The following is a 15,920-nucleotide window of genomic DNA, read 5'->3' on the forward strand; positions in this document are numbered from 1 at the left end:
CTTCCCTGTGTGTGGTGTGGCCTTGTTCCACACCCTCTGGATTCCATAGCGTGGGCAAACTTGGCGGCGCATTGTGTCAAACGGCTTGTTTTTACAGAACATTTATCATTGAGGTATCGAGCACTATTGAAGTCCCATTTCTAATTAATATCAGGCGAACGCTCCGTGCACAGTTTGTTTTATCCTGCACACGTGGGGATAAAATTCCGGCCTTCCTAGTTGCTCGCTAACAGCACTTGCCCCAACGATTTGTTAAGGCTATGCGGGGTGGGGGCGAGGGGGGGAGAAAATTTTCGTCCTTTGTGGGTGAACCACGTAAGTTGCAGTGAACATAAGTTGAGCGAATGAACGCTTTGCGGCTGAGACGGTGTGCATTAACGCTTATTAACTCACGGTAAGGGAGGAACGCCGGGGTCATTGCTGCGGGTGACCGTTGTGTGCGTGTGAGCGTGTGTGCGCATGTGCGCATCGAGCAGAGCCGCCTATTTGTCTTACTTAAACAAATTAATTCCATCTTGGGCAGCACTGCACGCGAGATATATGCCGAGTTACTCGACTGCGCCACTTAAGAACAGCGCCATTAATTTCCCACTGAGTGGGTGAGTGTGTGCGCCTGCTCCCGCCAAGCACACCCCCACAGGCCTCTGTCCGTACCCCGTGAGTGTGTGTGAGTGTGTGTATGTACGTGTGAGTGTGTGTGAGTGTGTGTACGTGTGAGTGTGTGGGTGTGTCTGGGGAGTGGTGGCGTAGCAGTTAGCGCACCGCGCTCAGAACCCGGCGAACTGAGTCGATTGGCGCTCACGGCCAATACCAGTGACGATTATTTGAACCGGTCCTGGGCCTCCCCTTCAGTCGCTAGGGAGACAAAGGCGGCCGGGCATAGTGCTGGTCAACCCACCCCCTCGTGTGCCATGCCGGCCTTCATAGGTGCTAATCGCGAACAGCATTTGCCCCAACAGTGTGTTAAGGCTTTATGGGGGTTATCTTTTGTCTTTCTATGTGTGGTCCAACGCCCCAGTGTTTGTGCATGCGCTCATTTCATGGCCTTTAATTAATTTTTTTCACGATTTGTTCTGCATGCTTGCTTGTTCACGGTTTTCCATTCTCTTCAGTCCAACTCTCCACGATGCGTCTAACCTGAGCCCGCTTGAAATTCATTCTCTCTCGCACGAGAGACCCGCAGCAGAGTTGGGGTTGCACAGAGACTTCTCGATTCCGTGAACCAGTTGCGTCTTGTCCGTGCGTTGAACTTGTCTTGCTCCGCACGAAGCCAACCTCGCTCATCGGAGGTGCGGCTTGGTTGACCAGGCGTAGGTTTCCGCATTGACACTCGTACACAGCGGCCTGCCCTTGCGCGCACCGTGTTTGACGTGTGCCACGCACAGCCTCAGCCCGCCGGGGAGATGGCGAGGTGTGCTGCTTTCTGAACCGAACTTCTCAAAAGTCGTTCGCTTCGTGCCTGACGCCGCCACCGCGAAATTCCCCATGGGCCAGCTCCGGGTGCCGAACCTAGGACGTTTGGAGGTGTTAAACTCCTCCGTCTCGACACGCCCATTATGATCATCCCTCGGGGCTCCAGGGCCCCCCCCCCCCGCCACAAGAGAGATCTCTTCCGAGGTGTTAGCTCGGCGCTCTCGCACGGCCATTATGAGCCCCGCGAGAGCCCACCGGTGGCGCGGTGCGCCCGTGTGCGTGTGCAGTGATTAACGAGCTGGACGGGCTGGCGAGGGGCCAGGACGCGCGGCGCGCGGCGCAGCAGGCGAGGCTGGTGCAGGAGCGGGCGCGCGCCGCCGTCACCTTCCTGGAAGGGCGCTTCGAGGAGCGCGAGCCGTGCCTGCGGGCGCTCACGAGCCGCGGCAACGAGCTCGAGTCCATCGCCTTCCGCAGCGAGGACACGGCCGGGCGGCAGGTGGGACTCGCGCACCCACACACGGCCGCTCGCCTGCTCTCGCCGAGCCCGCTCACCGCCGATTAGCACGGTTGGCTACGTACGGCGCGAAAGAAGTTGGACGTGCGGGGAAAGGCACGCCCGGGCTCCCGCATGCCCGCATACCCACATCCCCACACACCCGGGCACCCATGTGTAAACACGCTTTGCCGTCCAAAGATACACCCGGGTGCCCACGTACCCACATGCCCACACACACCCGGGCACTCATGTACAGACACATGCGTAGCTGTTCAAAGGCACACCTTGGCAACACTGGGGGCCCCCCACCGCGCACCGCCGCCAACATTCGCCGCCAGTGGTCCAAGGGCGGCTCTCGCGGCGCTCCACAGAGTTGCCGCTCGCGTGGCCGCGTGACGCCCGCCCGGCGCTAACGGCGCCCCCTGCCCGTGTGCCCTCCCACAGGGGAATAACGATGACCTCATCCTGTCCTGCTGCCTGCACTACTGCAAGGACAAAGCCAAGGACTTCATGCCAACCAGTAAAGGTGCTCGCGTGCAACCACTCACTGCCTCCTCTGCTCGCTGCTCCCCCACCACTCAAGGTTTCCGGAACACAGCGGAGTGGTGTGCACACGCGCCCGACACGCGCCCAGCACGCGGCATCACCACGCTGCATCACCACGCTCACTCGTCACGCTGGGGGTGTGGCAGTGTGTGTGCATCGTGTGTCTGTTTGACTGGAGTGTTACTGTCTGCGTAGCTGCCTGTGTGCACGCGCGTTGGACCTGTAACGCTGCGTCCACCTCGCGATTCGATGAATCGGCACGATCCGGCCATCGCGGTTTATTCTCAGCATTGTTTTTAACGCTGTGGTGAAGGTAACATTTCCAGTGGTTGCAGGGGTCACGTGAACCCATTACGGCACAAATTGAGAATAATTGATTCTCCCGCAAATGACTTATGCGTGTGTTGCGATCTTAAGAATTAATTTTAGTCAATTAATCGATGCGTAGTCGCATGCCTGATGTGTGTGTTGCTGACTGTCGCGTGCGCATGTGTGTATCGCTGGCGGGTGTGTGGGTGACTGTGTGCGACTCAGCCTCAAACGAGTTTCTGGCGCATGGTGTGTAAACATTACCACGAGGGAGACAAAGGCGGCCGGGCGTGTTGCTGGCCACCCACCCGCTTCGTGTGCCGTGCCGGCCTTCGTAGGTGCTCGGTAACAGCGCTTGCCCCAACAGTCTTTTAAAAGCTACACTGGGTGTCTTTGTTTTCTACACAGACTACCGTCAGTACGAAATTGCCGCCTCAGCAAATTTAACAAACAATATATTTATGAATAGGCTGAATTTAATTCACTAAAATTACAGAGCACATCAGTAAACCTTCAGAGCCGATATTTTTGGCCAACCGACCAACAGGAAAACGTTGACATTGGCAAACGTGGGACACAGCAGACTTGGCTGGGGTTCTTGCACCGAGCAGCTCTTCAGAAATCCAGAGGCGGTCCAAGTCTCGCATAAGTGACAGCGAGATATATTGCCCTCACAAAGGCCAATCAGTCAGAATACGGTTGGTCCGTTCCTTGCAGTGATCGTATTTGCATTTTACACACGTTGCAAGTGTGCGTCGTCGTGCGTCCGCGGGGAGAGGTGGCGACCCTAGTTCGATTCCCATAGCCACGAATCGCATCGACGCGTGCTGTGGGCCACCCTGCCCCCTGGTCAAGTCGGCCTAAAATTAGTACCTGGTGCATTGTTTGACGGCCATCACTAGGAAGCCAGCGGTGGTCACTCCTAGCCCTTTTACCCCATCTCTCCATAACAGTCTTTGACTTGCGTGCAGCGTGTACCTATAGTTGAAGATTTCCAATCGTTCATCCCCACTGGTTTCTTTTAAGTTACCCCAGTGCCTTTGAATGCGACGTCCGGTGATCGCAGACTTGCACCTTTGTATTAACGCACAGACACGGCGGTGCGGGGTGGGTGGGAGGGCCCTCTCAAGGGGGGCGCGAGGCCCGGCGGCATGAAAGTCGGGTCCAGGAGACCGTTTTAGACAGCTCTGTTGGAGCGATATCACCAGCAGACAGGCGGTGCTGAACTCACTATCTGATGGACCGAGATGATGAGAGACTGCACTCCCTGCTGCTGGGAGAGTGGGCCGACTGCCAGGAGGATGAGGAGGAGGAGGGAGAGATGCAGTCGTTCAAGACGAGAGTCTCTGTTAGGCACGTGGACAATGTGGCCCAAGAGGGACCTTTGAGGTGCCTCCGTGCGCCGTACCAAACCTCGCGATGTAGTTTCCTACAAGAGCAGGCAACGCCATGGGTTCACAGTGCCATTACAAGGCTGCCACTGCGGAGGGAGTGAGGGCGGGCATTGGTTCGCGTATTTTGGTACGAGCGAGGCAGCCCATGGTGGGTGCAGAGTCATATTTTAACGGGAGACCTTCAATCCAGCAGTGGATTGGCAAAGAGTTGAACGTGACAAATCAGTGGATGTGTAGTGCAGGTGTCGTGGGTCCTGTGACGCGGTGCTGCCAGTTGCTGCTGCTGTGCTGCTGTGCCCACCTGATCGCCACGCTCGCACAATTTGGCAAGATTGGGCTGAGCCCTGAGTGAAAAGCTCCCACGCAAACAACAATAATGCTAATAATGACAACGATTAACAAAAAAGATTTGTAACGTGCTCAGATTTCACAAAACTGGCAAATCGCAGTTCAATCGTGGACTCTTATAGTGATGATTTGCAGTGATAATTATTACTGCAGATGTTGCCGGCTCTTCCGCGAATCCGGTTCGCTGACCGCCGCTTCCCCCCCCCCCCCCCCCCGTGCCATCCCCGCTCGTGCCCGTCCCCCAGGAGACCCGATCCGCCTGCGCCGCGACGTGGTGCTGCTCACGGACGACCGCAACCTGCGCCTCAAGGCCCTGACGAGGAACGTGCCGGTCAAGGACGTGCCGGCCTTCCTCGCCTGGGCCAACGTGGGCTGAGGCGAGGAGCGCACGGAGCGACCGCCCCGAGGGATCGGAATAGGAGCGAGCGGCGGCTTCCTCGCGACGCACGCGTGGCGCGCGTTTGACGGCCGCGCGCCCGTGCTCCCTCTGAGAGGAGGAGGAGGAGTGCGGGGTGAGGCGGGCGGCAAGGCGACAACGCCCGTGTGGCTACCCACTCCCCGCCAGCGGCGAGCCCCGTCTGCCGGCACTCGTCATGAAGGTTTTCCCTCTCGAGCACGGGTGGCGGTAACGCGCGGGCGACCGGCCCGGCAACCCTGGCACGATCGGCGGGTTGCGGCTCAAGGTGGTCGGTGGTGATCTCTGGAGAGAAGTGTCGTTAACAAAAAAAGGAAAAAATAAAAGAATGTATTGTTAAAAGTGTTTAATTAAATAAAAAAGAAAAGGCGCAACCAGAAAGTTCGGGAAAAAAAAAGGAATCGGTTGATGCGCAGGGGGTTTAAATGTTGAGAACAATTATAGAAATGTCAAGAACAAGAAGTGGAAATACCACGAACGCGCGGTGGTGGTGGTGGTGGTTGGTTCTGATTTGTGTCTCCCCGTGCCGCACGGTGACGTTTGTTCGCTGGGCAAAAGTGCTTTTTGGGGCGGCTGCAATTGGCACGATTTTTTTTTTTAGAAAGGCTCGTGTTGGTGGAAGGCATTGAAAATAGTGATATTTATGCAAAAAAAGACTTGCTATTATTATTAACACTTTGGGGAGTTTTTTTTGGAAAAGCTTTTAACACTCCACTCTTGGAACCAAAGCATCAGTGGTGAGGCTATTGGCAAAGACAAAATAAAAGTGTAACATTAACCTGTCAGGTTATTTGCTTAAAGTATTCCAAACGATCTTTATATTTTAAATTTTCCTTTTCCTGATTGAGTTAAATGCCCCCTTCGCTAAGCCTGACACAACCCCTCCCGGGCCGAACCGCTGCGAGGCAGCGTGCCACGACTCGTGGATGACCAGCGCTGCCCCGTGGACTTGGTGGTGCGTCGAGCCGCGGTGATGATGGCATCACGGTCTGAGCATTTGAGACCGGAGCGCGGAGACGGAGCCGCGCGCCGCGCTCTCTCGATGGGCCTTGCGCCTCCTCCCTCCCGCGCGCCGTTTGTCTTTAATAAAAGGCAGGGGGGGATGGTGGTGGAGGGCGTTTAATGAGCAACAGAGTCGCGGGGTTTTCGTTTCCCTCGCTCGCTCTCAGCCTGCGAGCCCGGCGGAAATGTACGGATTCCTCGCTCAATTCCGCTCGTCCTGCGAAGGCGGTGGTCGTGGGTTTGGGGTAGCGCGGTTCATGAGGGGGGGGGGGGGGGCTCGCGCGGCGCAAGGCACCCCCCCCCCTCACCCTCGTGAGCCGCGCGGGTTCGTGGGAACGCACGCACGGCGAGGCTGCTCAGCCCAGCCGCCCCCCCCCCTTCACTCGCGCCTAACTCCCCCTCCCCCCCAACTCTCCTGACCGCTTTTTGGCCATGGCTCGTTTTTGAGCGAGCGCCCTCTTGCCGGATTCCAACTTGACGCCGAGCGTCAGGGGAGCTGCTAACAGTTGTTATTCACTCTGCGCCGGACTTGGCAGCGCCAAACGGTGCACACTTCCTCTCCTGCCACCCCCACCCCAGCACCGTCTCCCCGTTGTATTTTATTCTCTCCCCCCCCCCACCTCCTCCTCCCCGTTCTCTCTCGCTCTCTCAGAGTTTGGCCCATCCGCGTGCAAGTGGCTTGAGATTCACACCGCCCGACAGCATGCCGGGCGCCCTGCCACTTTTGTTTCAAGTCCATCCCAGTTGCTGCCAATGTCGAGCGAGCTGGCACGGAGGGGAATTTTATGTTTAATGTGCGCTTCGGGGTCGAGGCATGCTGACGTGATTGTACATCAAAAGGAATCCACGTTGAGCTCGTGACGGCTGCTGTGCTTTTTTTTGGGTGGTACGAGTGTGCCCCATGTGTTTCCGTATTGCAGGCAACATGTGTGCCATGGATTTGAGTTGGCGCGTTTTCTCGCAGGCCTTAAGCACCCGAGTTTGATTTATGTGCCGTGCACATCGGTGGCAATTGGTGTTCCGGCTCGCCGCATTGTCAACTCGCCTACCGTATACGGTGCATAAAAACATTGGCACTGGAGAGACAAAGGTGGGTGCTGTGCCAACCTTACTAAGTGCTCGTTAACAACACTCCGACCAACAGTCTTTCCAGGCTTGAAGAATAGGGATCTTTGTATTTGAGCTCAGGTGTGCATGTGCCTGTGTGTTTGTGTTTTGGAGCATTCATATCTGCTGTTTTCAGTCATGTTTGGCTTATACGTGTGTTCATTCATTTGAGTAAAAATTAAAAAAAATGTTGAGTTCAGTTTTTTTGCGTGTGAATACAAGTTGCCTGAATTGTGTTAGGTGGACATCACGGAACACAATTCCAGCCTCAATTTCATCGAACTTCGGGGCGGATGTCTCGTCAGGAAGATGTCCTCCGCGAGGAGGCAACGCTCGACATGTTTCGTTGGGGCGAGGCTCCAGCGGTTGCCTAAGATGGCGTTGCTCTCGTTCGGCAAACGACGACGCGCGGAAACCCATTGGGAAATTATTTCCCGGGACCCGGATGCGTTTCAGGGGAAGATTCGGTAAAGATGTAAACAAAGATACGGTACAATGGAACCGGAACATCCGTGGCTTCTCTTTGAGACGGCGGTGGACCCTGAGACGGCCGAGACCCAGAGAAGGGTGAGGAGAAAGGCCCCCTGGTCGGTTTTTAGCGGCAGATCGGCTGGTTCACTGGGTGTTGCGTCTCGATGTGCGCGCCATTGGCTCAAAACACCGGCGACCGTTGCCGATCGCGCGGTGACCCCCCACCCCCGTGCGCGCCCACGTCTTGACGGACGCCGAAAGTGAAACGTGAAAACGGGCGTACACGAGGTCTGCAATAACAAAAAGTTAAATGCGTGGCTTGATATTAGTGTTCTTATTGTGTTAGAAAACTGTTTTGAAAATAGAAAAAAATGTTAAAGAGACTTTCTTACTCTTAGAGTGTGAATCGCTTCGTAACGGGCGTTCACTGACAACTCTTTTGTCTCAAGAGGTGTTTGGCCCTCATTGTTGCCGGTCTCCTGTCACCGTGTTGGCGAACTTCGCCTTATCGTGCTGAGATGGGACTGCACTGGCTGTCTCTCCGCATTCAGTTACAATAAACAAACAAATATTTACCAGGTAAGACCCACTGAGCTATATAGCTATTTTTTCAGAAGCGACCTGGCCACATGATTATCGCGTAGAAATGTATAGCAGCCGAATACTCTCAACGCATGTTGATTCTAAATGTGGAGGGAAAAACCCGGAGGATTCGGAGAAATAGCCATGTGATCACGAGGAAAGAGAGATACACCACACACTCCAAATATACAGCAGGTGTCTGGGTCGGGATTGAACCCACGACCTCTTGTATACCAGGCGAGGTAGTTAACATCTCATAGCCACCGCGGCGCCCATCTCGCCACAATGGGAGGAGGGTCGTGCCAGGCTCGACCCCTCACCGATCCGTGCGGCTCGACAGCCGCACTTCCACGACTACTGGCAGAAAACGTTGTAATCCCCCGCGATGTCACCTTGGTGAGAGAGCCCTTCCGTGTCAAAGGCATCTTGCGGACAACGGTTACTTATTTGGCCTTCACCAAACTATGCCTGGACCCCCACTTGAGGTTTCGTTCCTTGCGACGACAGGAAAAAAAAATCCTGTTTATCGATTTGTATTTGCACGTGCCGATATCGCCCTCAAGAAGGTTGTGCATCGGTGCGCATTGCAGAGAAACGGGGCTCGCGGAGCAATAAGAAATGAGAAGAGAGAGACCCGTCCCGACCTCGGGCCCGAACGCCGACCGAGCAGAGTAAATTGCGCGCAACGAATCCCGCAAAAGAAATGTAAGCAGTGAGTGCAAATGAGTCAATACATTAAAATTAAGAAACGGCTTCTGATTTGACTTCAATGGGCTGCTACTACTGCTGCTGCAACCGGTAGCAGCAAAGCATGTCCAGTGCAGGGCATTCTCAATGGGGCTTTTGCACCTGGGTTTAAGCAGTGGCGAGCAAGCGGTGTGTGTGTGGTGTTGTTATCTCGGGAGTGGGCTCCCGCTTGCGCTTGGCAGTGGTCGCAGTATCGCGCTGCCGTGGTGTGGGGCTGTGTTCAAGGTGCGGACCGCACGGGACTGGCGCGGGCCGGGCCGTGGGGCGAGATAAGAGATCACGGAGACACAACACGCCCCACAAAGAGCCGTGTCCACGCACAGCACGCGCGCGTCCAGCGCACACGGCGCACACAGCACTCGGTAGACACAGCACCCGCAGCACGCACGGAACACACAACACGCCCGCAGGGACACACAGCAAACCACAGGACACACAGGAGCCACAATACACAGCACCCACAAGATACACAGCAAACCACAGGACACACAAGCCACAATACACAGCACCCACAGGATACACAGCAAACCACAGGACACACAGAAGCCACAATACACAGCACCCACAAGATACACAGCAAACCACAGGACACACAAGCCACAATACACAGCACCCACAGGATACACAGCAAACCACAGGACACACAGAAGCCACAATACACAGCACCCACAAGATACACAGCAAACCACAGGACACACAAGCCACAATACACAGCACCCACAGGATACACAGCAAACCACAGGACACACAGAAGCCACAATACACAGCACCCACAGGATACACAGCAAACCACAGGACACACAGCAAACCACAGGATACACAGCACCCACAGGATACACAGCAAACCACAGGACACAGCACTCACAGGATACACAGCAAACCACAGGACACACACAAGCCACAATACACATCACCCACAAGATACACAGCAAACCACAGGACACACAAGCCACAATACACATCACCCACAAGATACACAGCAAACCACAGGACACACAAGCCACAATACACAGCACCCACAGGATACACAGCAAACCACAGGACACACAGAAGCCACAATACACAGCACCCACAGGATACACAGCAAACCACAGGACACACAAGCCACAATACACAGCACCCACAGGATACACAGCAAACCACAGGACACACAGCAAACCACAGGATACACAGCACCCACGAGACACACAGCACTCACAAGATACACAGAAGCCACATGACACACAGCACCCACAGGACACAGCACCCACAAGACACACAGCACTCACAAGATACACAGAAGCCACATGACACACAGCACCCACAGGACACACAGCACCCACGAGGCACACATCACCTACAGAACACACAGCACCTACAGGACACAGGATACACAGCACCCACAGGACACACAGCACCCACAAGACACACAGGACACACAGCACCCACAGGACACACAGCACCCACAAGACACAGGACACACAGCACCCACAAGACACACAGGATACACAGCACCCACGAGGCACGCAGCACCCACAAGACACAGGACACACAGCACCCACAAGACACACAGGACACACAGCACCCACAGGACACACAGCACCCACAAGACACAGGACACACAGCACCCACAAGACACACAGGATACACAGCACCCACGAGGCACGCAGCACCAGGCTCCCTGCACGCAGCATGGACGCGCGCGCGCGCACAACATCACGCCAGCGCATGCCTCGAACCAAAGCAGGTGCGCGCCACCCATGTTGACCCCCGTGGGGCAAGCGGAGTTGGGGAGGAGGGGGGCTCGCCCCGGGAGAATGTCGCTCGGTTTGTGAGCGCCTCCTCCTCCTCGAGTCGCCTCATCTCACAGTGGGGGGGGGGTGGGGGGGGGTCTTGACGTGGCCGCGTGTCACGGGCAGCGAGGCTGGTTGGGATGGGGGGCTCGGGTGGCACGGAGTCACCGGTTGGACTCCTGGCCGCGTGCTTCTTACCGCGTCTCCCGCCGCGGTGATTTTTGAAAGGTTTTTCGGTTTGGCCATGTTTGTTTGTTGTAGTACAGAGTTAGACTGATGGCCTTGATCTAGGTTGTCTTGCGGTTGTTGTTGTTGTTGTTGTTTGACTTGCATCCCACTGGGATTTTTGCACACAGTGTTGGTGTGCGGTGCTTTCTCTGCAATATGTTGCTGTCTTTTCTTGGATTTTCTGTTTGCACATAGTCACTTTAAGATTCATCTTATTGGTTCTTTCGGTAAAGTCACGTAGAATGGAAATAATAAAATAATCATAGGTTTTCTTTTTATTATTTTATTATTTCCATTCTACGTGACTACCGAAAGAACCAAGAAGATGAATCCCTGCAGTCACGAAAGCTTTCAATCGAAATTTCACTTTAAGATGTTTTCTTGTTCATGTTTTTGTTTTTTTGTTTGTTGCGGTTGCACCCGATTCAAGAGCCGAATGGCTAACAGGGCTCTATACTTAATAAATGAAACTTGAAACTTGATTGCCGCACGTACCAGCCAGCAACTTGCCGAGCGCAAATCCAGGAGGACCGCGTGCGCCGTAACATTGACGAGTCCCTCCTGGCCGTTGCCATACATCGCGGCGCTCACGCCACGACGTTTGCATGTCTATAATTTTAATTGGATGGTTAAAAATATATGGCAGGGAGGTCGTCGTCCAAGCAGTGGATTGACCACGGTTGATGTGGATACCTTTTTTGAAAAGATCTTCCAGCTATTGCTTCGATTTTTCTGGGCAGGCAAGAAGCAACATGGAGTATTATTGAAATACGTGATTTGGTGGTGGTGGTGGTGGTGTTGATGCTGCTACTGCTGCGTTGGGCAGGGGTGCACAAGCACAATTAACAAACAACGAAAACTCATAAATAACACTGCGGCCGTAAAAGGGAGAGAGAGAGAGAGAGAAAAAAAAACCCCATAATATAGGCGACGTTTGGGGCAATACCCCTTCCTCGGAGCACGTAAACATTATTTAGAGTGCCGTGGTGCACCAAAGGTCCGGGCCCTTCTGGAGGAGGTGGCCCCTGGGGGATGCTTGGACGTGAAACGGGGGGAGGGGAGGAGGGGGAATCACCCCGCGGGAGAAACAACCAATCACACACGCTCACACACAAGACAAAGATCCCCCGTACAGCCTTCACGGTATTTTTGGGACAAGTGCCGTTAGCGAGTACTACTAACCCCGTGGAAGCCGGCACCCTTAGGGGTTAGCGAGCACCTATGGAGGCCGGAACAGCACACTCGGGATTGGGTGGTCAGCACCACGCCCGACCGCCTTTGTCTCCCGAGTAGCGATGTTTACACATCGCACTAGACACTCATTTGAGTCACACCAAACATACCAATACCCCATAAGTGGCGGTGACGTCACCACGGCGCCTGTGCCAGGCCACGTGCACTTTGAGGCCACGTGAACACAAGCGCACATTCAATCGCAAGACACACACAATCACGAAAACACAAATATTAGGAATTTCTCGCAGGCTGCTGCTGCTGCTTGATTTCCGCTCTCTCCGTTCTTGCTGTGCAGGAGGCGTGGGTGGTGGGGGGGCATTCGCGAGTGGAATGTGGCCAGACACGTCTCGTGAGCGGTCCATCAAGCCCCTGTGGGGGGGCTTTGGTGGTAGAGGTGGACGGCGGGGGGGGGGAGCATTGCGAGGTGGAGCGAGCGATGGACAACCGCCGAGAGAGAGAGAGAGGTGGAGCGCTCACGAACGAGAAACGTTGAAGGCCACTGGCACGGCTCAAGGGCAGGCAGAGGGAGTGGCTCAAAATACCAAAAAAATACAAAAATTTCGTCCAAGTCGAGTGAAAGCAAAGTGACCCACACGTTTCAGCAATATACACCTACGTCTTTAAGTTGTGCTTTCTCACCTGCTATCATAACAACAATCAGTTGTTCTTTTCTTAAGCTGGCTTTGTGCAAATGCTGAAGTGGATTGCCACGGGGGGTGGTGGGGGGGGGGGTTTGAACCGTGGCAAAAAAAAAATCACTCCGTGGCAGCTCGCGCTGTTTGGTCTCGGCTGCGTTATTCGCGGTGTGGTGTCCTCCCTCTCCGTCGGTTAGGTACGGTGCGAAAGAAGTTCAACGTGCGTACACACCAAAGGCGAGCGAGGTGTGTCTTGGGGTCCCCTTTGAAACGTTCGCGGTGGTGGCCGTGGTGGTGGGGTGCGTTTAAGTCACCAGATTTGAGTTTGGAAGTGGCTTCCATCCTTCCGAAGGGGATGGCCATGGCATCGTTGCACCCACGCGGCACGTGTCCTCTTGTCGCCTCTCTTCAAATGTTATTGTTGTTGTCGCGTGGGGCGCAGGCGATGTCCGTCGGACAGCGAATGAATGTGCACACGCTGGAGTGTGTGGCGGGGGGGGGTTGAGTTTTCAGTTCAGTTATTGGTGACCTGGATGAGCTAATCATCTCCATCATCATCATCATCCATAATATAGTTTGTTTGGGGGGTTAGATCGCGATCTATTTTATGGATAGTAGTCGCGAAAGCCTACGGATAATCATCATTATCGATCACCGTCGGTACATTCCAAAAACCAGCCATCGTCTCCCATGGGAGACTAAGCAGTGTTCGTGCTCACGTGAAGAGCCCGGGGAAGACGCGGGGAAGCGCAGGAGACGCGTTCACTTCACTGGGCATTAGACCCCCACCCCTATCACCCCGCCCCCCCTCCTCCTTACCCCCCCCCCCCGCTCCCGCACCTACCGCCAGGTCAACTCTCAACTTGACTCTCAGTGCCGGGCAGTAGTGGGGGGGGGGGGAGGTGAGCCCCCCCTCGCACCACGTGACCCAGCTGCTATTTCCCTTCAGTGTGCCACGCTGTGCTACGCTGTCTGTGGGTGTGTGTTTGTGCCACGCTGTGTCACAGTGTGTGTGTTGGTGTCACGCTGTGCTACTTTGTATGTCACTGTGGGTGTTGTCGGGAGCGATTAGCGCGCTGCGCTACGAACCTGGCGTCCCAAATTCGATTCCCGCTCACGGCCAACACCCAGTGAAGATTATCTGAACCGGTCCTGGGCCTCCCCTACGGCGACTCAGCTTCAAATAAGTACCTGGTGCGGTGCATACACATCGCCACTGGGGAGACAAAGGCGGCCGGGCGTGGTGTTGGCCATTCACGCCCTCGTGTGCCGTGCCGCCCTTTATATGTGCTCGCTAACAGCACTTGCCCCTACAGTCTGGTAAGGCTATACGGGGGATTGTTGTCAGTGTGTCACCTCTTGGCTGTGCCACTGCGTGTGTCCAGCTCACTCGATGGTGTCGCTGTGTGTGTGTGTGACCGCGTGTGAAATGCAGCATGGAGCGGCTGCATCGTTGACAAAAAAAAAATCTATATCTGTTCTGACTCCACGTGGCACTGAACATTCCACGGCACGAATATAGGATTGAGTGGCTCCTGTGTTACGATGAAAATTAAAAGAAACAAAAAACGATGCAAATGCTACGATGATGACAATAAAAGCACCAATTGTAAAAAAAAGTACGCGTGCGCGTTGTCACTGCTGTCATTGTTTCAATGCATCCGTCTGTGTACGTGCCGTGTGCTTCGCCTTGCCAACACCCGCAATCAATTAAAGCATCGTCATGACGCCTGCCCTGCACGACGTGTAGTGCGCACACACGTACACATAGAAGCCGAGCTATTCACAAACCACCACCATCAATTAGTGTACTTCTAAATCTCTTGGTGGGTAAAATTATTCTAAACGAAGAATAAAAAAAACACTGAACCCACTCATGCACCTGGCCGAATTGTAATAAATACATTTAACAGGTTCGATTTAACAGCCTGATTTTCATGTTTGCCGAATGCCTCATTTTGGTAAAAAAAAAAGATACGTGGTGTGAGCGCCACCACTAACAATGGGGGCAATCATCAAAGCAGTTTGTGTTTTCGGTTGTTTTACTTTAATATTTGGAATGTTTTGTCAACTGATCAATTTGGCTGATGGCTCTGCGGGAGAGAATTCACGAGAGGACATCATCAGGGGACCTGAATTGAACAGCGCTCATGTGTGCGCGCCTCCATGTGCTTCTGTGAGTGTGAGCAAATGTACGCGTTGGCTGGGTCATATAGCCCGCATGCCCAGCCACAGCATGCCTCCTCAACCACCGGATGTCCAAGCAACTTCTGTTGTGCCAGATAGGGGGGGGGGGGGGTTACATGGTCACCAGAAGGCAGAGATGGGCTGATGTGGTCCAGGAGGGCCTAGAGATGTGTATGCACTTTCCAATGACCGGTACAGTACCAGCGGTATCAGATGCTACTGGGCAATGGGAGGCAGTCGCCCCTCCAGGAACAAAGGAAAGCGGAGGAGCGACGCTCACAACAACAAGCGGAGCGGTCCGGCTGATAAAACGCGGCGAATTGTCACAGAGGGCACATGTGGTGCATGTGCCAAATCATTTCAGTCAGCCCGTAACCCCTGAGTATGTCCTGTGCACATCTGCCAGCGAGCCTTAGCCACTTCGAGTGGCCTCAAATTTGATCTATCCTGGCACAGGTGCTGTGGTAATGTCACGACCACTTAGTGGTGAATGGCGGTTGTTGTTATTGTGTGCACGCGTGTGAATATTCAGGTGTACTCAGTCACAGCCCTTTCCCGAACATTTTTTGAGAAAGAAAGAGGATGTTTGTCTTCGTGCATGTTCGTCTGTGCGAGTATTTGAGTGTAAGTTGATTTGTTTTTGTATCAATGTGTGTCTTTGTTTTTTAGTATATGCATATTTATGAATGAGTGTATGTGCGTGTCTCTGTAGAGTTGTAATTGTCATGTACAGCCTGCACACAATTACTAGCCTCCCTCAGCCGAGTAGTTCACTTGGGAGTTAATTTCTGGCTGAATCAGCCTTAAATGGGTACCTGGTGCTGTAAGAATCAGCACTGTGAAGACAAATGCACAAGTGCACTTGCCCAACAGCCTGTGTATAGGCTACACGGTGAATCTTTATCTTTGTTTGCACCGTGCGAGTGTGTGTATATGCATATGACATTGTGCATGTGTGTGTGTGTATATATTTCTGTATATTAGAGCCCGCGTGAAGAATTTCAACTCTTGTCATCGGCAAAAAGGCGCCTT

General features: G+C 54.1%; 1 protein-coding gene across 2 annotated transcripts in view; it reads left to right on the forward strand.

Annotated features, from left to right (window-relative positions):
• SMG6 (SMG6 nonsense mediated mRNA decay factor) overlaps window positions 1-7,229 on the forward strand; it is a 190,545-nt gene extending 183,316 nt beyond the window's left edge. For both annotated transcript variants that reach the window (XM_078611957.1, XM_078611958.1), the window contains exons 18-20: window positions 1,701-1,909; window positions 2,354-2,435; window positions 4,752-7,229. In XM_078611957.1, coding sequence (XP_078468083.1) covers window positions 1,701-1,909; window positions 2,354-2,435; window positions 4,752-4,882 — 422 coding nt within the window. In that variant the 3' untranslated portion in view covers window positions 4,883-7,229. The remainder of the gene's footprint in view (window positions 1-1,700; window positions 1,910-2,353; window positions 2,436-4,751) is intronic.
• The last annotated feature ends 8,691 nt before the right edge of the window (window positions 7,230-15,920 follow it).

The sequence above is a fragment of the Lampetra planeri genome, chromosome 37 (genome assembly GCF_965212315.1).
Source record: "Lampetra planeri chromosome 37, kcLamPlan1.2.h2, whole genome shotgun sequence".
In the NCBI taxonomy this organism is placed as follows: Eukaryota; Metazoa; Chordata; class Hyperoartia; order Petromyzontiformes; family Petromyzontidae; genus Lampetra; species Lampetra planeri.